This window comes from Mycteria americana, chromosome 5 (genome assembly GCF_035582795.1).
Source record: "Mycteria americana isolate JAX WOST 10 ecotype Jacksonville Zoo and Gardens chromosome 5, USCA_MyAme_1.0, whole genome shotgun sequence".
NCBI lineage: Eukaryota > Metazoa > Chordata > Aves > Ciconiiformes > Ciconiidae > Mycteria > Mycteria americana.
Window position 1 is genome coordinate 32,810,372 of NC_134369.1, and position 25,047 is coordinate 32,835,418.

The 25,047-nt window shown below is 38.5% G+C and overlaps 1 protein-coding gene across 5 annotated transcripts in view; it reads right to left on the minus strand.

Annotated features, from left to right (window-relative positions):
• Positions 1-1,546: 1,546 nt before the first annotated feature.
• Positions 1,547-25,047, minus strand: part of ZNF106 (zinc finger protein 106) — a 40,748-nt gene continuing 17,247 nt past the window's right edge. For 2 of the 5 annotated variants that reach the window (XM_075502799.1, XM_075502801.1), the window contains 18 exons: positions 21,337-23,457; positions 19,913-20,531; positions 18,940-19,009; positions 17,157-17,311; positions 17,002-17,062; positions 16,345-16,686; positions 11,885-12,662; positions 11,448-11,503; positions 10,809-10,954; positions 10,385-10,519; positions 9,346-9,462; positions 8,311-8,502; positions 7,158-7,220; positions 6,056-6,175; positions 5,527-5,598; positions 3,929-4,000; positions 3,147-3,293; positions 1,547-2,091 (listed from right to left, as the gene is read on the minus strand). In XM_075502799.1, coding sequence (XP_075358914.1) covers positions 2,035-2,091; positions 3,147-3,293; positions 3,929-4,000; positions 5,527-5,598; positions 6,056-6,175; positions 7,158-7,220; positions 8,311-8,502; positions 9,346-9,462; positions 10,385-10,519; positions 10,809-10,954; positions 11,448-11,503; positions 11,885-12,662; positions 16,345-16,686; positions 17,002-17,062; positions 17,157-17,311; positions 18,940-19,009; positions 19,913-20,531; positions 21,337-23,457 — 5,323 coding nt within the window. In that variant the 3' untranslated portion in view covers positions 1,547-2,034. The remainder of the gene's footprint in view (positions 2,092-3,146; positions 3,294-3,928; positions 4,001-5,526; positions 5,599-6,055; positions 6,176-7,157; positions 7,221-8,310; positions 8,503-9,345; positions 9,463-10,384; positions 10,520-10,808; positions 10,955-11,447; positions 11,504-11,884; positions 12,663-16,344; positions 16,687-17,001; positions 17,063-17,156; positions 17,312-18,939; positions 19,010-19,912; positions 20,532-21,336; positions 23,458-25,047) is intronic. The other 3 variants (XM_075502800.1, XM_075502803.1, XM_075502802.1) reach the window with 3 other exon arrangements.

Consider the following 25,047-nt stretch of genomic DNA (forward strand, 5'->3'; position numbering starts at 1 on the left):
ATCCACAGGCCACAGAAAAGAAAGAAAAAAAAAAAAGCACAACCCAAAACCACAAACACACACCCCAAAAACAAAAACAAAAACACCCTCAAAACAGCCTGGGGTCTGAGCCACATACTGGGTTTTTTTCCTGTCTACAAACAGCTTAATAAAAAACCCCAAACAAATCACCATAAAAGCAGTGGAACCTCAGAGATTCCTATGTCTTTCAAGTAGGATGCTACTGCATCTCATTCCTATTTTACTTCTGTCTCTCAAAAAATCATCAATGTCAAGCAATTACAGATAAATTATGCTTGTCTGCTAAGACAATACAAAAATAGCGTGCTTCAGAGAAGGCCCTGAAGTTCCCTGATTTGATGGCAGACTGGAACGTCTATGGGCTTCCCTCAATCACTTTCTTGGCCTAAAAGGGCTTCTTTATAGTCAAAGAATGAGGCTATAAAACTTATTTGGTCTATGGTTGGCACACCAAGCCTCTAAGTAGTAGAGAAAGAGATGCCCAGTAAAAATAGTACATTCAATTTGTTTGAACAGTGCCGGATTCATTTATAAGCAGCTCAGTTTTGACACCGGGCTGTCTTTACCTTCTGTTACAGTTTAAGGAAACCCCTGCTTTTTTTATCCTGAGCAGCAAGCTAGGCAAAAGTGAACACAAAGCTCGTTGCTAGATTAGTCTCATTGTTTGAGAGAGCTCTCTGCTAAATTCGTGTCATTATGGGAGAGAGGATCACAAATGCAAGAAGTACATTTCACTAAACTTTTCCACCCCAAGGGACACCCGCAGAGGAACCCTGACAAGTAGAAACAGCCTTCCCCTCTGCACTGGCTTCTCTGTGGTACCTTCTGTGCATTAGTAGAAACAAGACTTTTACATGTGATACGCATTTTGTATCCTCAGCTTCTGCTTGAGAACTTGAGACTTTAAAATCCTTTAAAATCCTGCTCCATTCTTTCCAGTTGAGTTTTTGTGAACTTGATATAGCCCAAGCCAATTAAGCCAGTTCACAAGAGAAACAAAATACTACCTAAGTGGATGCACTTAGGCAGTGCCTTTGCATTTCTCTTTAGGTTGCTACACCATGAAGGTACAGGACTGCAAACCTCAGTCACTAAGATTCCAAATAAAATCAGGAATCCAGCTATGGTGGTGTATCCAGATAGTAGTGGTTATGCTGCTATTTAACTAAAACAAGAGCCAACAGAACTTACTTCTTTCCTGTACATAAGTACCTATATTTAAAAAGACTAAGATTGCTAAGCACATGAGTGGAGCCACTGTTCTGACTGTTTTGCTGCTACTGGCATATCTCTCAAGAAATAACGGCTTTCCTCCAAATAAACAAAATACCTCAGGAGGTATAGTATTTAGGCAGTCTGTCACTGTATATATTGTGCCAGTTATAGCAATTTTTACACAAGGAATAAAAAATAAGTTACAATTAACATTAAAAAATTTAACTTATTCCAGTTCTCCATAAAATACCTATTCCTTTTATGAAGAAAGTCAAGATGTACACTGGATATTCAGGTTACACTGGTAGAATTTGTGATATTCTGGTTTGCAGAATTTTATTAAAATCAGCTAAAAAAGTTGGATATAACATAAAAACAGACATGTCTTAGACACTTAACAGGCTTCAAGCTGAGTTTGCAAACCTATTGTAATCTAAGTTCTCAACACTCCTCTGGACTTCTCAAAGACTCTCAGACTACGTGCTTCTTCAAACAAAACAAAACAAACAGAAAAAAAACAAACAAAAAAACAAGGCAGACAAGAGGAGGGAATATTCTTATCTGTCAATGAATTAAAAACTTGCAAGAATCTTCCATTTGGGCCAAGTCTTAATTGACCAGCCTTATTTCTACAGAGTGCAACACAACCTGCAGTCTCTGTAGCAAAGCATTTCGGTCCCACTCCATTTTTGCATTCCAAGTGGGAAAAGAAAGAGGAAAGACTGGAGTAAGGAACTGATGTTTTTTGGAATAATTCTGACATATAAAATTACTTCCCAATGTGGGAGGTGAAAAGCTTCATGAGTCAATCTTGCTGTCATCCTCAGCATGTCTTTCAATGTGTCCTACAGCATCCTAGAAAAGAACCAGAGAAGTCAGTTAAAAATAGTAATCATCATCATCATCATCCCCACCCCCACAAAAAACTTTGCAAATGATTCTTGAAGCCTCAGTGAAAGTGACATTCTGGATAATATCCATTTTTTGGCTTAAAGCATCTACAAAAAATAAAAATAATAAAAAAAAAATCACTGCCAAGCTATTAAATCACATATATAAAGTATCTCACATACCACATGATTCAAGGCAAATAAAAAACCAGCTTCCTTTCTGACTAGAAGGGATTATCAAATAAACACATCATATCCAAAGCCAGTGCTTAAAGAGAAATTAAGGATTCTACTTCTGTTTCTTAGTTCTCAAAGAAACCTCCTTCCATTGCATATTTCGAAAAGCATTCAACAGGTAGGTAGTTTATATTGCCAAGGAGTAAAATGTGGATTTTACCAATCAATCTGTACTTAACAACCCTTCTTCCACCCACCCCTCAACCCTTTCCACATCACTTAATCCAACTGGCATCCAACTCTTATGCCCTCTTCATTTATTTCCCCATCTGTGCTAACATTTACTCAGAAATGTATGCATTATACTTATTTAAATATCATTAGCAAAACCAATCGTGTGTGTGAAAAATAAACAGCATCAGCATCCACAACAATGAAGGGAGGTAGCGATGGATAAAAATTAAGAGGATAAAAATCTGTTTCAAGACTGATGGTTGTGCATCTTAAAAATAATTTTTTCCTACAAAAACTTAATAACATCTTGAGTATAGTTATCAAAATATCTTCTGATATTCCAAAACTTTACCATTTCATGTAATATTTTAGGATCAAACTGTTTTAAATTGACCATATCTCAAGTTATCATACTTAGCTGCACTCTTCCTCTGTCACAGGTTGAGCTGAACCCTATTAGCCCTGTATGACTGTAACTATATGCAGTTAAGCCTGTCAAGACCAGAAGAATTTAACCCTTTTTAAGCGAAATAGGATCAAGTCCCACAGTTGCGGTGATACAAAGTACTTCATACTACCAAATACAACCACGTTAGTTCAACCACGTACCTGCTTGGAACCTTTCCTGGAAGTAAAGAAAGCATCACAGTTCTTCCAACGACATTTTAGGGTCTGAAAATTTGGGTTGGTGTGGTCCGTTAGCAAGTGTTGCTTCAGATGGTCCACAACTCCAAAGATCAGTGAACATCCATGCCACTGGCAGAAAAAACATGCCAGAATAAGCCAGGGAAAAAGAATTTTGGCTAATGCTTTTCTTCTTGCAACTTCACAATATTCTACCAAGACTGTTCACACACATACCACCTCCTGTAACTTTTTAATCTTCTTATTCCATTTCCATTCTCAATGGTCTCTATTCCTTTAATTACAGCTTTACAGAGATTATTCCTGCCTCTAGCCCAGCCTAGACCATCAGCAACAATGGCAGGAGGAGGAGAGGAACTAAGTCTTTATAAGATTAAGCTTACCTGAGACAGATTCATTGGGAATTTAATTAAACTTATTTAGCAGAGTAAATCAGCTTTTCTATGTCACTCAGCTGAAGTTTTTGGTTTTAAAGAGTTACATGTCACTATCTAAAAATTCCCAGAAAGAAAAATAATTTAAGATACTACCACCAACTTTCCCCAAAGCATACACATATACTAAAGACCATGTAAAATGGAACTAGAGATATATATTTACATTTAAAATGTACATATACATTTAAAAAATATTGTTGAATTATAATAAATTAAAGGTCAAGCTATCCAAGACTGAGTAGTGACCACCCCCAGAAAATTAGTCTCAAAACTATAGCAAAGGAAGGCTAAAAACATTTTGCTCATTACCCAGCAACGATAATTCTGCATCAGATTAAGCCTCACAGCTCTGACACTGCCATCATAGCATCCAGTGTAGATCTGTAAAAGAAACATTTATGGATAAGCAAGCTGGGAATAACAGAAAAAAAATGAAGCCACATTTTGAAGGAGGCTTCAGTGTAGAGTATATTAGGTGAACAACAACAAAATATCAACATGCAAGGCTTCTAAATTTAAAAAAATGGGTCTAACCTAATTGTTTTAAGATTTGCATTCATAGTTTACAAAAATCTACTAGTGAATAAGAAATGTTTCCCTAACTTCTATCGTCGATAGTGTCATGTGTGTAAGAGTTCAGAAAACTTTAAAATATAATGTTACTATCCACTGAAGTGAAAAAAAATTTTAGATGTAAATGTCAAGTTCAATATATTTCCAGGACTTAACCAGTTATATGTATAACAAAAAGGGATGGAGAGGAGGGGTGAGGAAGAATATCAGAATTTCAGAAAGAGAAGACTGATGCAGATCCTGAAAAGGGAGGCAAAATGACACCTTAAAAAAACCTCTTTTGTTAGGCAAATGTTCTACACAAAATTGTCCTTTGGAAAGAAAAGGATGTCGGATGCTCGTAATCCCATAAAGAACATTCATCGTTAAAAAAGTCCTCACATAATACAGAAAACTCTGCAAGCTGAAGATTTCACTTGTTATTTTTGTTCAAGTCTTTTTGTCTCTTGGAAATTCATCACTAGGATGTAACAGCCAATCTGCTGTATGTAAGAGACTACACTTTACTACTAAGACTACTACGAAAATTATAAGCTTTCACTTGTCACTAAGCTTCTCATCTGAACACTTCTTTGATTTGCAAATGCCCAAAACAGACTATTGCTGGGGGACAGTTCAAGCCTCAGACTGTAAGCACAAAGACTGAGTGCACTTAGCTCTCCATCTCACTCACATGAGAAGTGAAGCTTGGCCAGTATGTATTCCAACTAGTAGGAGATCAGTTCTGTTAGACTTTGTTCTCCTGTTTTTACAGATCATTACTATACCTCTTATTTTACAACCTGAAAGAAAGTTTGCAAACAAATTCCTACATATGCAGGCAAATAAGTGCTTTTAATGACTATTTTAAGCAAGTTATTTACCAGAAGTGCTTCTGAAACCTATCTTGCAGTGCAGATTCATGAAGAAATCTGTGCACCTAAATCAATTGCATACCTTTGCTTAGGTTCTATCAAAGGTTACTAGAGGTTTGACTGTGGGTGAAGTTTTTCCTCTAGTATCTGTGTGACACTCTTGAGTAAAAGTCAAACAGGATTGATGCTTGAAAAGAGGGAATATTTTACTATTTCTAGGCTCTTCATTGCAATCATCACTGTAAACAGAACTAGTGTTTTAAGATTACAGTAAGCTAGAATGTAATTTTTTCCCAGACAATAATATTACATAAATACAAAACTGTTATAGCAACTTGATTTTTTGGCTGACATTTCTAAGTTTTTCTGTCTTAGTCAGACAGCAGGTTGATTTCATTATCTGAAAAATTTCAACTGTCTTGTATATGCTTGTTGAAATTACAGCCTGCTCTTTGAGACCAGTGAAAAGAAGGAAGTTACCATGCTCTTATGGATGGTCATACACATGATCATATCTGTGTGGCCTCCATAGACTTGCAAGCGGTCGTGTGACTTGAAAGAAACAGAAACAGACATTTAATAGCATGACAGTTAATAGCCATTTTTCACAGACATCCAAATGACAATGCTTCCAAGAGCAGCTTCCTGGGTAGCAACTAAACTCCCCTGGTGGATTCCAAATTTCATAGGCACCATGAAAGCTCACTTTTTCTTACATTACTTCTGTGAGTCTTTTTGTCCAACTAAGCACTTGGTCTTTCAAGCAGACAAAACTAACATTTCCCCACTTTTCTGAGCTGTCACTATCTTAGGATAACCCAGGTTCTAAAACAAAAAAAAGTTTAGGTTATATTCTTTAAAACCCATGTATTTTGGCTGGTGAAACAACTATATATTCTGAGTCACAGGAAAGAGAGGGATGGGCCAGAGACTAGTAAGCACAAAGATGACTTCTATTTGACTTCAAAATCGTTAATTAACACATACTAGGTAGATGTTATTTTCTTACCTGTAGTTCATAAACACGAACAAATTTATCCAGACATGCTGTCACCATCACTTTCCCAAGAATGTTCACAACCGTTACTGCATGGTTATGGCCTTTATAGATCCGTACCAACTCTCCAGTCTGCATCAAGAAAAAGCAAAGGCAAATAGGTGTTTTTTGTGGGTTTTGTTGTTGTTGTTTGTTTGTTTGTTTTTTTAAAAAAACAACAAAAACCCCCAGTTTTATCTAACCTAGATAGGGTAGCTAGCTTCAATGCTCACTACTCAAAAAATGGAAACACCCTTTATTAGACTTCCATTTCCTGTGAAGGAACTTCTAGATTATGATCAAATACTACTTATCCTTTTCTTTGCCCAAGTTAACACAGAGCCACTCCAGTACAACAGAAATTCATGCCACTATGAAAAGTGTCTACTTCTCTTTCTATTGTTAGTTACATGTTCCCACCTATCCTGCAACTAGTACTGTGCTATAAGTCCTAGCAATATTTATGTAGCCACAAGGATCAGTGAGCAACTTTAGCTAAATACACAGAAATATACAAATTTTTTTGTCAATTAAAATTTACCTCTGGTAAGTTTCTTAATCTAACTTGTTGCATAGCTACATGAATGTTTCTGCTACCACAGGGGAAAGATGATGTAAAAGAGGAAGAGACTGGCAGGCTAGAGACAAATTATTCACGACAGGATAACAGCTTTTGAACCAGCTAGTTTGGAATGCTGTTCATGTTCCTCAAGTTTTTCCTGTAATAAAGAAACTCTTCCCCCAGTAGAATACCTCACGTGGCTTTGCTCTGAATCCTTTCCACGTTACCAGCACGTTTGTAGTAATATTTGCAAAAGCAAGATCCCCAGATAAAAAGGCATTGCATATCATATTACAAGAGTGAGCATGTTTGTTTCCCAAGGTATATTATTGTCTGCATCTCTCCTTGTTTAGCTATAGCGCATAGTCACATTGACAAAATCGTATGACTTCCTTTTCTGGAAGCTATTCTGCCCCACCAGTCAGTCAAAAATTCTGGAAATACTGACTTTATAGCACAGGACTTCATTGCCTTAATAGCAAAAGTCATTCCAACTTTACATACGAGACTTACATGAATGTTGTGGGCATGAACAGACTGATCACTGGAGCCACTGAATACCAGATCATTCACAACCTTACCAAAAAGAAAAAAAAAAAAAAGAAAAAAAGAAAGAATAGTTTTATTTTTGTAACAAATATGGAAACTGGCAAGCAAAACATTAAGATGCTGTTCAGTTTAAAGTTGCACTGTAATATTTCTTAAATTTGACAGTCTTAAAATCAACAGAGAGTATGAAAAAAAGCATGCACTGAGTTCCTCACTTAAGAGCTAGAAAATGTATTATGCTATCCTAATGACTTTTGACACTTCACAATTGACATTAGAAGCTGTTAACTTGCAGCCCACCAGGCTAACTCATCCTACCTATGGACTATTCTCAGGGACAGCTCAGCAGCACATTAGGGACCAAGCAAACTGAATGCAGAACGCTGCTCTGCCCATGCACAGTAAAGCCCATTGTTTCCTGGAAATATTGGATGTGCTGTGCACTTCTATTCTGGTCACATAAGAAAGACAGTGCTCCTGACAAGTACTAATCTAGAAAGGAAGCTTAATAGGTCCATCATGGATCAAGAAGGGACCACAGTATGCTGCCACACAAGCAGGACTAGGATAGTCCACAGGGCAAAAAAGGCTGTGCCACTGCACCATAACATCTAAAGTGACAAATACAATTTATGGAAGTCATCCCCTATCTGTTACATGATAGTGGTCACAGCAAAGCAGTCAGACAAGCAGTCAGACAGCTTGTAATCTCAGGAGCCAGACACCTGTAAATAAGTGATAGTGATTCTTCTATCACTTATAGTAATTCTCTAGAGTTACATTTTTTTTTTTCCCAGTTTCCTCTGAGGTTTGTACAATCAGGGTATGTGAAAACTAGCTTCATCTTTTCCCTTCATCTTTCACTCTGTTGGCAACCTCACATTTCAAGATTCCTTGAATCTTTTAACAACATGAAATAAACATGATTCCTACATATACACCCCCAACAGTTTTGCTGAGATATGGCAGCCAGCCAGAGACAATTTCCTACCAAATTACTCAATTACTCAGTGAAATCCTCTATTTCCTACCACAATCTGCTCACTATTAGATGAGGAAGAAAAAGCACACCATTTTAAGCATTCTTTGTCAAAAACGTATTTTCAGAGACACTTGCCTTCATGCAGAGTATAGTCTTGCTGTGACCTTCCAGGGTTCTGAGAAGCAGCCCGTTCCGTGCATCTCGCACACTGATGGTGCAGTCGTAGGAGCCCACTACCAACAACTTGCGTGCTCCTTCCTGAGCTGTGGCTAGACAGCTCACTGCTCTAGGGCCATGGCATTCAAAGGTATCAACCTGCTTGTTGTTCTGTTGGGGGAGGAAAAAAAGCTGTTTAAGAAATAAAACTTTGCTATGACACTGACTAGACTACTGAATCCTTTTTGTGTTGTAATCGTTATAGCATCTGATTTCAGTTTAGTAACAAACCATTTCAGCAGTGGTAAGAGTTGCATGTTAACAAGTAAGCTTCCAAATCAAGGAAATAAAGTCCTTATGCTGGGCTTCGATTTTCTGTTTTTTAAAAAAATGTTTCAGTATTTAGCAAAGGTCCAGTAAATCCTCCTTCCAAGTTAGAACAATGAGAGGAAATAGTGTTATGAGAAAAATGCAAAACAGAATAAATTTGCAAGGATAAATTTGAGAAATTAGCCTAGGATCCATGAAAATAATAATCAGAAAAAATAATTTATTTAAATAATTATTTTTATTCGCTTTTAAATATCGTGGGAACTGCTGATTAAGCCTCTTTGCCAGAAAACCACGTGAATGAGTCTCTTCTGTAACTGCAAATGGAGCAGGCAAAACCAGCAACACATTACATTATCTCACACTACTTTGATGCACCAGAAAGGAGGATTCACAAATAATCAACTACTCTCATGTCACATGACTGGTAGGCCAGGTGGAACCTTAAGGAAAAATGTGACAATACAGCAGTTAAGAGAAGGGTAACCGGAGGGAAGGGGAGATGGGACAGCTTCATGCACTAACAAAATAAAGGACCAAAAGGGGCTAACAGTGACCATTTATACCAAAATACTTTAATTACAAATATGCTTACTACTGAAGAGAAAGAATGGAAAGAAACACAAAGTGGAGAGAAACAGCATCACAGAAGGCTTTTAGGTGCCAATATTTAAACAAACTAACCTTTATGCTGAAGGTAACCACACTGCCGTTTGCAAGGCCTGCATAAAGGATCCGCCATCTACTGTGTAAACACAGCACTCGATCTTCCAATTTAAACTGTTCCATGCACTCTCTGGTCTGGCAACAGAAAGAAGTATTTAAAGTTTTTCATTAACTGAAAACAATTCAGGGAAAAAAGCCTGAAGTGAATGATGATTTTCACCTACAAGCTGCCTTTTTTGAACCAACAGAGCTGGAGAAAAACATCTGAAAATCTGCTGTCACATGGCAGTTTGATCCTGGTTTTAATCAACTCATTCCCATCTTTGACACTTGACTGTACTTCACCAACCAGTTATAACCCTAAAAGCTTTATTCTAGTCACAAACTCTAATGTATATAGAAGTCTAGACTACAGGCTGTGTATATATATATATATATATATATATGAAAAATGTCCTGTTACATGCTTGAGTTTGAGGGATCCCCATGAAGTCCTCCACAGGGAAGTGCCATGAATCAGCTTTAGAATGAAAAACCCCTGGCAGTTTGCACCCTGAAGCAGATATTTGCTTTCTAGTCCTTCAAGCCACAGGTTGGATGAGCCTTCCTGTCATTTATCCTTAAAAGTCCAACTTCAGGAAGTCTCAATCTGCTGTTCCACCTGTCCTCAGAATAATAGATACCTGTTTTCTCTATAGCTGCTCTAGAAACAGAGCAGTGCCTTCCACAAGCAACGAAGTTAGAAATGCAGCAAGACAAATAGGATATTGATGGCCAGACAACCATCCTGCACTTTGGTGTTCCCAACATTCAGGATCCCATCATGCTGTTCTGGGAAAAACTCTGCTGACAAGCTAGCCAAAAGATTAGGGTAGTAAATCACTTCACAGTTTGCTGTTTGGTTTTGGGGTTTTTTTTTGCTGCTCCACTCTAATGAGGTATGATATGGGACTCATATCCAGCTCATATGGGTTGAAAACACTTTTTTCATTTATATTTGCAAAGAAACACTTGCATAAAAAAGCAGTATATGTTAATCAACACAGAGTTTGAGTACCTTGATATTGTAACAGTTGATAGTGTGGTCGCTTGAGCCAGTGTAGAGTGCAGTGTTCTTCCCATTTGTCTGAGTGACCAGGAGGCAGTTCACTTTTGAAGTATGTCCTTCAAAGATGGCCACACACTTCCTGCTCTAAAAAGGAAAGCATAGGGTCTGTCAGCATAAAGGCCCATAATGCCTCTAGGGATCTGTGCCTGACAGAGCAGGGACATGCAGCAATTTATCTCCCCTTACCCTTCTCACAGGGAGAAGGGGTTGGGGAGGGGGAGAAGAGAGGTCTGAAGAAAAGAATAGAATAAAAAAAAAATTAAGTGCTTGAAAAAGCAGCTGCTTCCTTAACTACATAGTAAGGCTTTACAAAAACAGAATTGCAACCTTGTGACTGCAATTAATGTAACACCACTCCCACAACCTTACTTACAACCAGATTGTAGGCACAAACAGTTTTGTCTGCTGAGCAGGTATACAACAAATTCCCAAAAATCTGAATAGCATTCACTGCAGCCAGGTGTCCCTCAAAGTTTCCCTCTGTAGGTTCTTCATCCTCACCTGGCTCCGAAGACGCTTCTGTAGGACAGACACATGTACTTTGATTTTATGAACACACTCAAGCAAACACGCTACTGTTGTTTGTATTACCAAATAGCAGAACTATTTCGTGGGCTCAGCACCTTAAAGTCCAATTTCATTGTGGGTCCCAGCTGGAGGCTGTAAGTGGCAGAAGGCAATATAAAATGCCAGAAAGACCTTTATATATAAGTCCAGAAAGATCTTTAAAATAGCAAAAGGATTGTATTATTGTTTGTCCTACAGCTCTATGGAGACTGTGGAGCAGAAGTGTTCATGTGGGAGGGGGTGCAGGGATGTGGAGGGGTCAAGGCACAAAGCATTCAATGAGGGATGACATAAGCAAGTATGCATCACTTCCCACTTCAGTTTTTAGTGCAGGTTTTAACTTCAGGGCAAAATTCCCCTCTGGAAGCAGTTTGATTGAGACTTAACTCAAAGTCCTGCAAGATACTATACACGAAGTATCAGAAGAAAAGCTTAAAAGACATACCTGATGAGTTCTTTGATCCTCTTAGTGATGATATGGAAGTCTGCGTCTCAGCCACGCTGTAACACAGAAATAAAGAGTAGCAAGATTGGACTTTGCATGTTCATTTTCAGACAAAATATTGGTGTGAGTAATACTCTAGAATACAAGACTCTGCACTTAGTAGAAAATAGGCAGTAACAGATAAGCTCAAAAACAAACTTTCTGTGGAGGGCAGCCTTGTTCTTGTATTAGAGAAATTAGTAGGTAACAATTAATTTGTTGGACCAAAACAGCAAATTCAATTTTCATTTCCCCCCTTATTTCTCTCCTGAATGAAATTTAAAGTTACTGATGTTGTAAGACTTTCTGCATGGGGGGGGTGGGGGAAGAAAAAAAGAGAGGCCTCTTATGAACATTGTTTAATGCTTTTACTTTTGAGAGATCTACAATAATCTCACCTTCTTTTCGCATCATCCCTATAATTTGTGCCAATCTCACTGGTAGAGCTCACTTCATCATAACCAGAGCAAGATGCCTCTAGGACTGCTTGATCCACAGAGCTGCGTAAATCCCTCTTTGATGGACTGTCTGGTTTCTCATCTCCTGACTCTGATGAACCAACATCAACCACCTCACACTGGGGCGCTGGAACTTCCACTAGTTCCAGAGAAGCATCACTGTCATTCTCATCTTTGTTTCTTGCTGTTTGAGCAGTAGCTCCATCCTCCTGTCTTGGAGGAGTGGATGTAGTAACTTTCTCTCCTTTAGGAACCTTTCCACCCTTGACTTTCCGGACAGGCTTAGAGTCAATTATATCCTGTTCTGTATCACTGTTCTCTGGCACGTGGGCTGCCCTCAGAGTTTTCTTCTTCCTTAACTTTCTCCTCCTCCTGTTGCCTTTTTCTGCTGGGACTACAGTGGTTGCCATCTGTTGTTCGGATGGTTCTGCTGACAATTTGGGGGTTTTATCCATTGGCATTTCTAGACGGACTGAATGCTTTGGAAGAGAAGTGCTACACTGATCCAGTAAAAAGCTTTCAGTCACTGTATCATGTGCTTCTCTCTTGCTGAAAATAGACAATGAATGAGAAGGGTTCTCAGGAAGTCCAGCCTTTCCCCTGTCCACAGCAGGCTTGTGAACATCTTGATCAGTGTGTTGGAAACAAGCTGCCAGCTCTGACAGAGATATGGTTGCAGAGATAACTGGATACACTGAAGTTTTCTGGTTGGTCTCTTCTGAAGAAAACAGACTAGTGTTATATTCAATCTGTACAGCAGCAATGAATATTTATGCAAAATTGCTTTCCCTGCATTTTTTTGTTTATACTTAGTTGTGCATGTAAAGTACATATTCCTACATGTTGTAAGCTATGTGCACATGCAGATCTGCTATTTCAGTCAGCTATCCAGCCTTTAAAAGACATAGCTGGGGAATAAAATGTTTACCTGTGTACCCAGAAGCAAAGGAATGGGGCACGTCTTTCAAGCTGATGGCTGACTATACGCTTTTAAAGTTCTGACAAACAACCTTTGGTGAATCCTACATTGTTGGCTTAAGATGCTACGACCCTTCACTGTGTGCTCCCTTACCAGCTGTCACCACTGCTGTAGGACTGGTATTAACCAATGGATGCCTAATACGTCTCAGCTGCTTAGTGACACAGTTTGAAGACCTTGTGCTTAACCCATCTGCATTAGTTATTTCTACCAAGTTACTTGGACCTAACTCAAGGTAGATGAGTCACACACAACCTACTCTGCAGCATCATACCTGCTATCCTGGGAACGGCAACACTGTAAGCCATCAGGGTAAGCTTTGTTAGTTCATCTGTGGTGGACTAAGCAATGGGGCAAACATCTGTCCCTGTCATTTTAATTTGAAGCTAATATGAACAAATGAATCCAACCTCTCAACTGATACAGGCTAAGAGCACAGGTAGCATCTCACACCTGTGTTTCCCACACCCTAAAATTCCCCAGTTGTGTTTACAATAACTACAATCCAGAACAGGATGTTTTAAGTTCATTTATTGCAGTGCATTTATTGGTAGGATCCCTCAATGTGACTGGGAAGCTGGCAGTATTTGCAACACTTTCCTGCTTCAGTCTTTTAAGAAACCAAGCAAATTAAACCTAAAGCATGCTTAGCCAAAGCCGTTGGACTGTTTAACAGATCACAGTACAAATTTGATGCTTTAGAATTACGCATCCAACTAGAGACAGCTTAAATGTGAACATTGCGCCCCACACCTTCCTCAGATGGGAATTTCCAAGATAAAACTAGAACTTGCTGACAGTGTAGGGTATATCATATTGAAAGTAAATCAATGGAAAGCTGTTTTTCCCCCGACCCGTAACTGTCCTACACAGCTGCAACCTGTTAGAAAACCCTCTACACAGAGGAAATGAATACTTAGACAAGGCTTAAACAGTTACAGTGTTGAATTATACTGGGAAGAAGGCACACAAACCCTTAAATTCTGAATACACCTCTAACATCATGTGTCCCTCATTTCCCACAGGAAGGGGAAGGGAAGGAACTTGGTCACTTAAAAACAAAACAAACAGGAAAATAAGACTAACCAGCAACTTAAACTGAAATTTCTAAAACCAAAAGTTATTAATTCTTAGCACTTGGACTACTGCAAGTGTTAGAAGAGGAAGTAGGAAATCACCATGGTAGTGCAAGAAAACAGAATCACTCAGTTCCGCAGGTGGGAGAGATTGCTGGTAGGTAGGGGAAACCTAATGCAATCAGCTCCTTCAAAGCAAGGCTGAGCTGACCTCCTAGGGAAGCTGACAAGCCAGATGTTCAATCCCCAGAAAGCAGACAGTCTGCCCTCAGAAAGAATTCCTCTCCCCCAAATTACAGAATTTACCTGATGGTAAATGCTTATTTCGCACCCCAGATTACCAAATTCATTTGATGGCAGACACTCATTTTAAATGTAGCACATATAGAAGTTGATCAATACCGAAACCACATTAATTTGACAAACAAACATCAAAAGAACATTCTTGCTTTTAATATTTCAAAAATGAGTTTGTAGGAAACTGACAAATATGCTGATGTCATGAAAACATTTTTAAAGTAGTTATTTAAGTAATAAATACAGCTATGCATTGAAGGTTCATTTTATGAGAAAAAACTAAAACACCTCTTAGGCTTCTGTTGTGCCTGCACAGACATCAATGAAGTCTGAAGATTCTGCAAGCAAGACACTTTATGCCACTGTGGCTAGTAATCACTAAACCTCTATTCTGAATTTTCCAACTCTAACATTAAAGAAAAATGACACCTCTTTTCATTGATGTTTAAACGTAACAGAATGGCATATGCCAATAAAAATGGGAAAGCGAAGGAAAGGTAGTGGCTTCCTACAAACTAAGTTTTAACAATGCAAAGAAACACAAAAGCTAATTCTCTGCCTCCCCCCCCCCCCCCCCCCAAGTTTACTGTATGCCCCTAGAGCTTCATAATCTCTGTCAAATCCTCCAAAAAGAGATGAAGCAAAATTCACCATACTACATTAATGTAATGTAACACAGTGGAATACAGGAAATGCAATGATGACTAAAAAAAGCAGAAAGCACTATTTATATAGAATTCTGTATCTGAAGCAAACTGCAAAAAGGTAAAAAACCCTTCAAATTGGTGTATTTACAGAAGTCTAAGCTTCAATTCAGTCAACATTTATCTTGTGCTTGAGAAAAAAATATGCTTATAAAAGTAGAAAGGCATGGCTTTTTCCAATAGTATTTTCCACTTCGGTTGAAGGAAAAAAAAAATGTGTTGGCTATATTTATCTTTAACAAGGATCTTACTTATGAATCTTTATCTCAAATTATCTAAATTAAGGGTTTGGGTAAGTGACATTTTTATGGCAGACAAACAACAGTCAACAGTCACCCTGCTTGACTTCACAAGCTCTTAGGAAAGTAAAGGATGATTGAGCTTTTAATCTTCAGTTTGTACCTTCAGTCACAGTAGCAAGTTGCAGTGGAAAGTACCAATAGCATTTAAGTCTTTGACCACAGACCACAGACTACAGTTTTAGGGGTTTTAAACTGTCTAAATAAAGAGCTAGCAATTTCAGCTATAGCCATTAAGATCTTGTTTTTCTGAAGCAGTAGCTCTCACATTAGTAGTTCAGTTAATTTAGCCGTTTCTCCTCCAGACAAAAGTGAACACATACCTTCACTGGTAGCCCTACCCTACTCACTCCCACTCCCCTCACATAAGTGAACAGTACCTAACGTCCTTCTTGCAGTAAATTGTTTACTGAAATCACAAATAAGATCACATGAACTTTGAATGAGCATCTCCAGACCAATGGGATTTAGAGAGACAGAGAAGGGGAGAAGGTGGATTGTTATTTTTAATATCACAAATTATACTCTTTGTGCTTATCCAGTAGGGTCCAAGAACACAGAATACTCTTAATGTAGTTGGTCATAATTTTTTAAAAAAGATCTTCAGGCATGCATTTTTCCTTTGTAGGCAGATTTGCAGCTACCAATGCCCATTAAATGATGCAGAGTAGAAGACAAAAACTACAGGGGAGGTTTTAAGGTTTGGGGGGAGGTTTAACAACTAAATTATTCTGAGAGGATGTAACCTTCAGATTCATGCTTGTTCTATTTCTAAAGTAAAACTAGAAACCTGTAGGTGCATATGACTATAATTTGCATGTGCTTAACAATTTCAAAAATGTGGAATCCATTTGGATATGTTGTAAAGAAGGTCCCAGTTTCTAAGACTATTAAGTTGACAAAGTCCTACACAAGTTAGTGGGAGTTCAACCCTGCACAACAGGCTGCAGGTTTGAGACCCAACTTACATTCTTCTGGAGAAAAAAAATATTTTCCTTATTTTCTTAAAACTAGTCCTCTTAAAACAAAGAGAAGCCACACATACCATCCTTCTGCTCCACCTCTTCTGCTCGTGAAGCACATGGAGAGCTCTGGAGTACAGAATTCACATTTTCTTCTGAGCCTTTTGGAGACAGAGGTTCTCGTTTAACTTGTACTGAATCATCAGGAGGAGTGGCAGGTGTGATGCCAGAAGACTGGAATGGTGACGGCATGTTTACATGAACAGAAGCTCCCAGTGGAGGTACAGAAGAAGACAAAGTGTCCAAAAGGGGCAGGAAGGAGCCTGCAGGACCTAAGTCAGCTGCCATCTGAGATTTGCTATTTCTTCCCTCACTTAAGACACTGCAGGAAAGTTGCTCTGACAGTTCAGAAGGTTCATAAGTTTCTAATGCCAAAAGAGGAAAGAAAAAAAAAAAAAGAACAAAAATGTTCACATTTTACAATAAAATTTAGTGGTGCCAAGAGCTCATTTCTTGTGGACACAAAAAGGAAGAGAAAAATTTGTAAAAAAGCCACTAGATGGCACTACCAAAGACAGTAGCTCACACTTGAACAATGAAAACTTCAATATTGGAAGCCTACAATTTTATTGCACATTTTAAATGAGTGAATTCAAGTTAAATGCAATTTTTACAAGATGCTGAGTTCAAAGAATATGAGAGTTAGCATTCCACTGTTGTAGGTTTATGGCATCTCATACCTTGTAGCCCCTGCAGTATCTGGATTCTCTGACTTCTCAGCGTACTCATTTCCATGGTTATCTGCAAAACAGTTGTGGTTTAAATCAGTCCTACTTAAGGCAGTTTTTCAGGCTGCTAACTTCTAGTTCAGACAGTCTCAAAAGCCCACTGTTACCTGTTGCTTTAATACAAGGAACCGTTGAACCTCAACATACGCAGCCTGCAGGGCAGCCCTAGCCTGCAAGAGACTGCTGTCCACACTATGCAGGGACTTGCTTAACTCTTCTTCCCTCAGCGAAATAGCCAACAACTGGTCTACCTGAGAACGTTCTGAAAAAGAAACAAAATGTAGAGTATAATTGTACTTGACAATACATTAAAGTACATTACGCATGATATCTCAATAAATACTACCACCTCAGAATGTAAAAATTACATAAAATTAGGTCAAGCATCAATAGTTATACAAGAAGCTGAAAAGGAATATCTATGCACAGGAATAGTCACATCTACATGAAAGAAGAGCAAAGTCAAGTATTCCTCTTTACAGGATCTCAACCTTGACTCTAGTAACTTTCTTTCCATCATAGCTTTGCCAGCACTGATTTAATTTAGTTGAACAAAGTCATCCTCTTCCACAAAGATCCTTTGTTGAAGTACACGTGTACATATGGTAAAAATACACACTTTCCATTAATGTAATCAAAAAGGCAAAGGCAAATTTAAGCTAAACAAGATTTAAATTATTCAGTTAATCCAGAGGCCAAGGAAAGGCAGCTTAAGAGAAAAAGAACTCAATGATAAAAAAATAATTTAGTATCAAGGATTATTTTGGGCCATGAGACTCATGTTTGCAATCTCTTGAGAAAGAGTCTCTGAGCACGGTACTCAGTAAAAGATCCTCCTATACTCCTTTCTGAAGTCATATGGCATTACAGAGATTCTCCAAGCAAATTAAGTTTCAGTTTGTTCACTGCTTAGTTTCATTCAGGTTATAGTTTCCTTTAGTAGATTTACTACAATAATGATGATGCTGAAGCAAAGTAATGGGAAAGAGAGATTTTACTAAGTCAAATGTGTTATTAGTCTCCGTAATAGATGCTAGTGATTAAAGACAGAGGCTAATAAAACCCCCCACCGTCTCAAGTAGTGAAATATTAGTTCCCACAAGAAGATCCATATTAATTGCCCTGCATTCCAAACAACTCTTATTATAAATAAATAATTTAAAAAAGAGAAATGGAACATTTGAAACGTATCTTCTGGACGCCAAAGCTCCCAGATGGTGATGCAATGATTTAGTTCCCAAAGAAAACATTCTCCCTAAAACACATATGGTTAATTTTGATATGCAGTGATGTGGATGTGTTAGGCATGTTTGAGAAAGACCTGTCTAATGCCAGAGTAAGAGTTTTCTTTGGTCAGAAGCAGGAGGGAGTGACGCATTCCACATTGATTTTCATTAAGGACACGGAAGAAGGAGTCAAAAATAAAAAGTATTCCCGGAGATGTCAAAAACAGAACACAGCCCAAGTTACGTAGAGTACAAGTTTTCTGGTGAGTCCACCCAGAAGTAGAAAGGGAAAGCTGCATGGCTGAGTTAGAAGGGAGTGATGGGTGCTTCTCCCTTCAGAACGTCCATCCGAAGAGGCAACAAACCTCTCTTCCCTGACTAGGGGAAAGCAAAGGTCCCATCTGTGCAACTGGGAACATGAACTGCAGGCAGAAAGGAGGCACAAAGTCTTCTCTTAGAAATAACTTCTGAAAAATTAAGATGAAGATAGGACTCTTCAGAGAAGAATGTGCTGCAGACTTGAGAGCAGTCCACCCTATGATCTTCAGTAAGAGCCCAAGAAGCACCAAAGTAACATTAAGGAACTATCATTTTAGCCTAGTCAAAATACTATTACGTATTTCTAACTCTATACCAGATGCACATATGTATGATATTCACTCACCTTTTTTACCTTTGATTTTTCTTCTCTTATTCTTTCTTTCTAGACTAGGGATTTCAGGAGAAGACCCCTCCTGCAAGTAAAATCATTTATTAACAAAAGTTACAAGAGCAATTTTGCTTAAATCAAAAAGTCAAACATCCACTATCTTTTCAACCATTACTTGTACCCACAAATAAGAATATACAATTAATTTTGCACATTCTCATATAAGTCATCCTTCCCTCTGCCTTAAAAGAGGGAGGGCAACAAAGTGAGTGCCATGTTTTCATCTCAGCTAGGAAGAAATATTAAATAAGCTGACAGCCTTCTACTTGCTCAGATGTTTAAGACCACACTTGGGTCAGATTTTCTGCTCTATGGTTTTAGTTGAAGGTCTACAGAATTAAATCAGTGCGGAATTAAAATTATCACTTCTGCATACAACAAAACCATTTTGACGATTTTGATCAGAAACATTTTTTTTTCCCTTTGGGTGAGTACAAGACAGGATGGTGAAACAAATTCAGATTTAAGGATATAATTTTAAGGATATAATTTTGTAAAAAAGGTTGTCTTTCCTTGCTTGACCATAAAACCAGGAACATGTAAGGAAAACAAATTTCTACTACAGCCTAGCTTCCATTGAAGTTTTGAAACACCAAGATCCTTGCTACAACACCAAGTACTTCCACGGAAATATTTTAATAGCTCTCGTTTACCAGCATAGCATGCCAGTTACCAAATCAAAATTAAAGAGCATTTGCCATTCCTAATTAAAAAAGATTAAGCAGAAGTCCTGCACTAGGAAGGCAGAAATGGAAAAGATTCCTAAAGAAAATTAAGTCAAGCAAGCAAATCAGTTTGAGGCTATCAATGTACAAGACAATCAAATGGAGAAAGTCCTCCTTGCAGAGATCATTTCAAGGTTGAATGACCAGTGACAGGGAAAAAACATGTTTTAGTATACCAAAGCTGGACAGAATTGCACACTTACTCCAGTTGCTCTTCGTTTCTTTCCAATTCCTTGGCTGTCATTCTGCTCAGTACCAGACGTGCAGCTACTGTCTGTAGCTGCATCTATGTTATTAGACGCTGCAAGAAGTGAAGCATTATTTGAAGCTGGACGATTTTCTTCTGAGATTTCTAGTACATTTTGTTTTTCAAGAAGAGGTGTTCTCTTCTCCGGGCTCTCCTGGTCTTGTTTTGTGAGGCCTGCGACCTCAGAGGTGGCCTGTAGGCCGTGCCTCCTTCCACTAGTCTCAGTTCTTTCAGACATAAATGGTGGCAAAGGAAGAGAAGATGTCTCCCGTTTCAAGTCAGCCTCAATGTCAGCGCTTGCCTCATACCCAGATGTTATGTGATGTGAGTGGCTGGCTGCAATTTGCCTTTGCCCACTTTCTTTTATTTTGGCTTGTTCACTGAAGAAGCTATAAGCAGAAGGATTTCTGTCTGCAATGACACTGCTTTCAGAAAAGCTACGTTTTCTGGCTGAACCAGGCACTAAGGAAATCCCTTCCCACTGGAATCCTTCCAGAGTAGACAGATCAGATTCTTCACCGAGCTCTAGACCCTCTTGCTCGCTTTGAACAAGAGGCACCATTTCTATGCCAAACCTTTAACAAGATAAAAAGAAAAATAAATACACATGTAACAAGCCAGCTAAATCTAGAAAAAAGCTTCCCCAAATGCACATTACTGCTTTAAGAGATCTGGCAACTCATTACACTGGTATTCTGTGCTTTCTGTCTCATCTGGCAATGGAATATCTTTTGTGTACCACAACATTAGATTTAGTGGCTAAGAACTGACAGCATGATTTCCAAGTCAGAAATCATGTTGTTATAATTATTCCAAACCAAGTTTGGAATAAGCAAATATGACATCTTTTCAAGATGCTTCAAAAACTTCAGGTTTAAAGAAAGTTTCAGAAGTGAAGTATTATATAATTGCTTCACTGAACACAAAACCAAACTGTGTATAGAGTAAAAGATTAACAAATGAAGAGAGATAATTTATTCTGCCTGCAGCAATGCAAGCATTTCTTGTACTCCTGAATAAATAAGCAACTGCCACAGCATTGTTCACATCCTGATTGCATTTTTACATTCTTCCACTTACTAGAACTTGAAAAGCAAATATATTGCTAGTGTCCATATTCAGATATTAACCAACAATTATGAACTGATCAGAATCTTTTCTGAGCAGCAGACTACTGTTACTTACCTATGGATAGACATCCACAGCAACAAGCAGTCATAAAAACTCAAAATTATTTGTATATGCAAAAGATCGTGGTATAGCACACTTCATTCTGAAGTCTTAGTTTTAGGATTCTGGAATTCATTTCAGATTTGGAGAAAAACAACCCTCTCCCCTCATACACACACAGAGGCGTGGTTAGATCTGAAAGCTACCAACCTTGGTAAACCTTTGCCAAGTTCCTGTTTCTTCTTGGTTACCTGCTGGATGACTTGATCCCAGTTTACATTTCGCCGGGAAGCACTAAGAATCTGCCTGAGGGTGGGTTTAAGACCTGACTCCTTCTCAGTCTCACTTCTCCGATGGCCACTCACATTCCGAATGCGCCGTGCGTTATTGAGATTGGGCTCTGGAAGATGTGCCCCAACTTTGCTCTTCAGACTAATATGTCGTGTCAGGTCTCTTTGCAGAGAGGCAGGAAGGCCAAGTTTGCTTAAATCAGGAAGAAGGAGGCCTAGTGACTGACTTCCTCCCTTTTGCAGCTCATGATCTGAAGGATTTTCAAAACCTTCCATTTCAAAGTGATCATGTGACTTGACACGCTCTTCATCCCCTTCTCCATCCTGTGAGGACGTTTTCAAATCCACAGGCAAATGGTCCTGATCACTTGATGGAGAAACTGTGGATTCCATTTGAAACATAAAATCTTTTAGATCAGCAGAAGCAATACTTGAAGCAGCCGGCTTCTCATCATCTTCCTTTTCAGAGGTGGCAGGTTTACCTTCTGGAGTGTCACAGGGTAAACAAGAACTAACAGAAGAACCCAACTTTTCAACTCTTGCTTCTGACTTCTCACTTCCCATTAAATCATCATCACTCACATCTTCTAATGAATCTAGTCTGAACTCGTTCTTTGGCAATGCTTTCTCAGTTTCTTCCCTATTCTGGTCACTTGTATCCTTATTCTGGTCACTTGTACCCTTGCAAGAGCTTAAGGGAGCATTTTGCAACGAATGGTTGGACTGAACATCTTTGGGGTTTTGTTCTGCTTCACTTAAGTTATTAACAGGCTCTCCAAGATTGCTACCAAGCACATCTTTGTTGTCTTGTAAGTTACCAGCACATGCACTGTGCAGCTTCGATGAGTAAGAGGAGGAACTGCTTGTTTCCAAGTTCTGCGCATTCAAATGATTCTGCTCTTCGCCACTAGTTGAGGATAACAGAAGCCTGACATTTTTTAAGAGACTGTTTGTGTCTTGCTTTGGGGAAGATAACTTCATATCTGTGATATTCAGAAGAGGCGACTTCAGTGATGGCATCCTATTACTTCTGCCATCATCTTTGTCAGGCTTTTCACCACTGGAACAGTCTTTCATTACCTTGCAAGAATCAAGGTGATCTGAGGTTACTTTAGAAGGGGAAGATGCTTCCCGTTTTTTAAGTTTTGAAAGGCTAACATTGGCTTCAGAAGTTTTTCCTTTCATTGATGAATCAGTAAGAGGCGTAAATACAGAATCCATTTTATCTGGAGTTTTAGAAACGTTATCTTCTGATCGTGGTTGCTGCTCGGCAGCTTTCTGGGATGGGTAGGGAGTCCAGCGATACATTTTATCTCTGGAAGGACTGCCGCTTTTTCCACTGGCTCTTGAAGTTTTGCTTTCTGGTTGCTTTGATGTACCAAAATCCAATGCCCCCTCAGAAGGAAGTTTATCACTAGTAAAATCAAGCAAGTCACTCCTCTTTTTTCGATCTCTATATGGTGGAACATCAATGCCTTTCTCCTGCCGCTGCCATGCATATCTTTCCTTATTATATTTAGTTGGCTCTGCCGAATATGTATCTCCTGAGCTTCCAAAATTCCAGCCATTTGCACCATGAGGACTAGATTTCCAGTTTCCTCCATAACTCTTGGAATTCCAGCTAGAAAAATGACCTGTTCCTTCTGAGTGCCAAGTAGAATTTCTCTCCCTAGCACTGTGATGCCAATTTGATGTTCCTCCTCCCCGCCCACTTGGATGCCAAACATTTCCAGAATTCCCATAGTTATGCCGATTTGAAGAGCTTCCTGAAACATTTTGGTGCCACCCAGAGCGTCCCCTTGGGCCACCCAAATGTCTGTTTATATTAAGGTTCCTCTGAGAGTGTGAAAATTTGCCTTGTCTAGAACTAATATAATCATCCTTTTCCCACTTCCAGTCCCTTTGTGATGCATTATGATGATGCCACGATGACTGATCATAAGCTTCTCTTTCTTTGTAAGTAGCTCTTTCTTCTCGCCTTCTCTGTGATCTCCTATCATCACATTCCAATTCTTCGTTTGCACAGCTTGGTTCAGCTTGCCTACAAAACAATTGAGAAAAACCTAAATTCTGATGCCATTCCACTGAAATCCAACAGCACACAAGCCTCATGCATTTTATTTGCACTGGGAAGAAAACTTTTTTTTTTTTTTTAATAAAAAGAAACAGAGATAACTTATTTAGCTGCTTTACTGTTCAGGCTTCTGTAGTGTTTGACTTTCAAAACTAATGTTGTACCTTTACTTAAATATTATATTTCAAAATTGTTCTTACAAGAACAACCGATTTGGTGCAGGGACAGTTCAATAGACTAATTCTTAAATATTTCTGTTTAACTCAGAAGAGAACATTCCTTTCTATTTACTAGTTATTGGACTAACAAGAAACAAATAAAAAGAAAGCTCTGTTCCGTTGTATAATCTTTGTAATTTAAGTAATCTTGATAGACAAAAAATTCATTAGTAATGAGATAATTATTTTTTCTGAACACTATTCTGTTGGTATTAGATAGTGTAACTAGAGTGAATTGATATAAAATAGAACGAAAGTTAGGCTGAGAAAAGCAGTTATTCTACTTACTGGAGAAAACAATTGAGATCATGTCTCACTTTATAAAGCTGAACTTAAAACACAGATGTAAAACATCCACAGAAGTTGTACCTCAGATACAAAAATATTTTGTCTTGTTTTAACCAGCAGACTTGAACAATCCACAGTATGCAATGCTGAGTCTGTATGAGCCTCCCAGAAGCACTATCTACTGCCCTTTGGGTAGTACTTGCGCTTGGCAACTTACCATGAACACGTGGTAAATTATCACATGTACATTTAAAGATAAATGCTACAACACCAACAGCTATTCCCAGGGTCAGCAGCCTAAACGTTCTAAGTATTTATTCTACCAAATGAGGAGTTTTTATTAAAAGTTTTGCCAAAAACTGATTACAGAAATGCTTCTTTCTGACATTACAGGAATACATTCATTCTAGATCCCCAGACAAGCAAGAAAGGAAACTTTTACACTACTGCTCAAAAACAATTGATTTGAGTAACCTGAAAATTCACATTGTACCAACCTTTAAGTTTTCAACACATTCCAGTTTTGCTAAAAGATGCACAAATAATTACTCTCTAAAGGGAAATGGCCTACTGCATAAGATAAAATGAGCTCTGACAAGAATTCAAAGAAATTATGTCTAAGTGATACCGTAAATTCTAGGAGCTGACTCAACTAGATTATCATCTAATGGAAACAATTTTGCTGTATTAGTAACTTAATCCATGTACTTTCTTTTTTTCCCCCTCCAAACCAGCATCCAGCAGAGATATTTTCTAAGATTTTAGTTGCCTCAGAATACCACTGTACTGACAGCATTACTCCTTTACCATAAAACCAGGAAAAGTGACATTGTTGCTACCTACATTGACCAATATGAAAACATGACCATCATGCAGTACAGGAACACCCTAGTATGACAGAATGGTATCAAACCCAAATAATCTCCACAGATTTGTGCACCTGGAGACGCTAATTGACATTTCTAGCTACAGCAAGCAAGAGCTTCCTTCAACAATCATATGGCCCTTTAATACTATTGCCATGCCATAAATCTAGTCAAACAATATATTC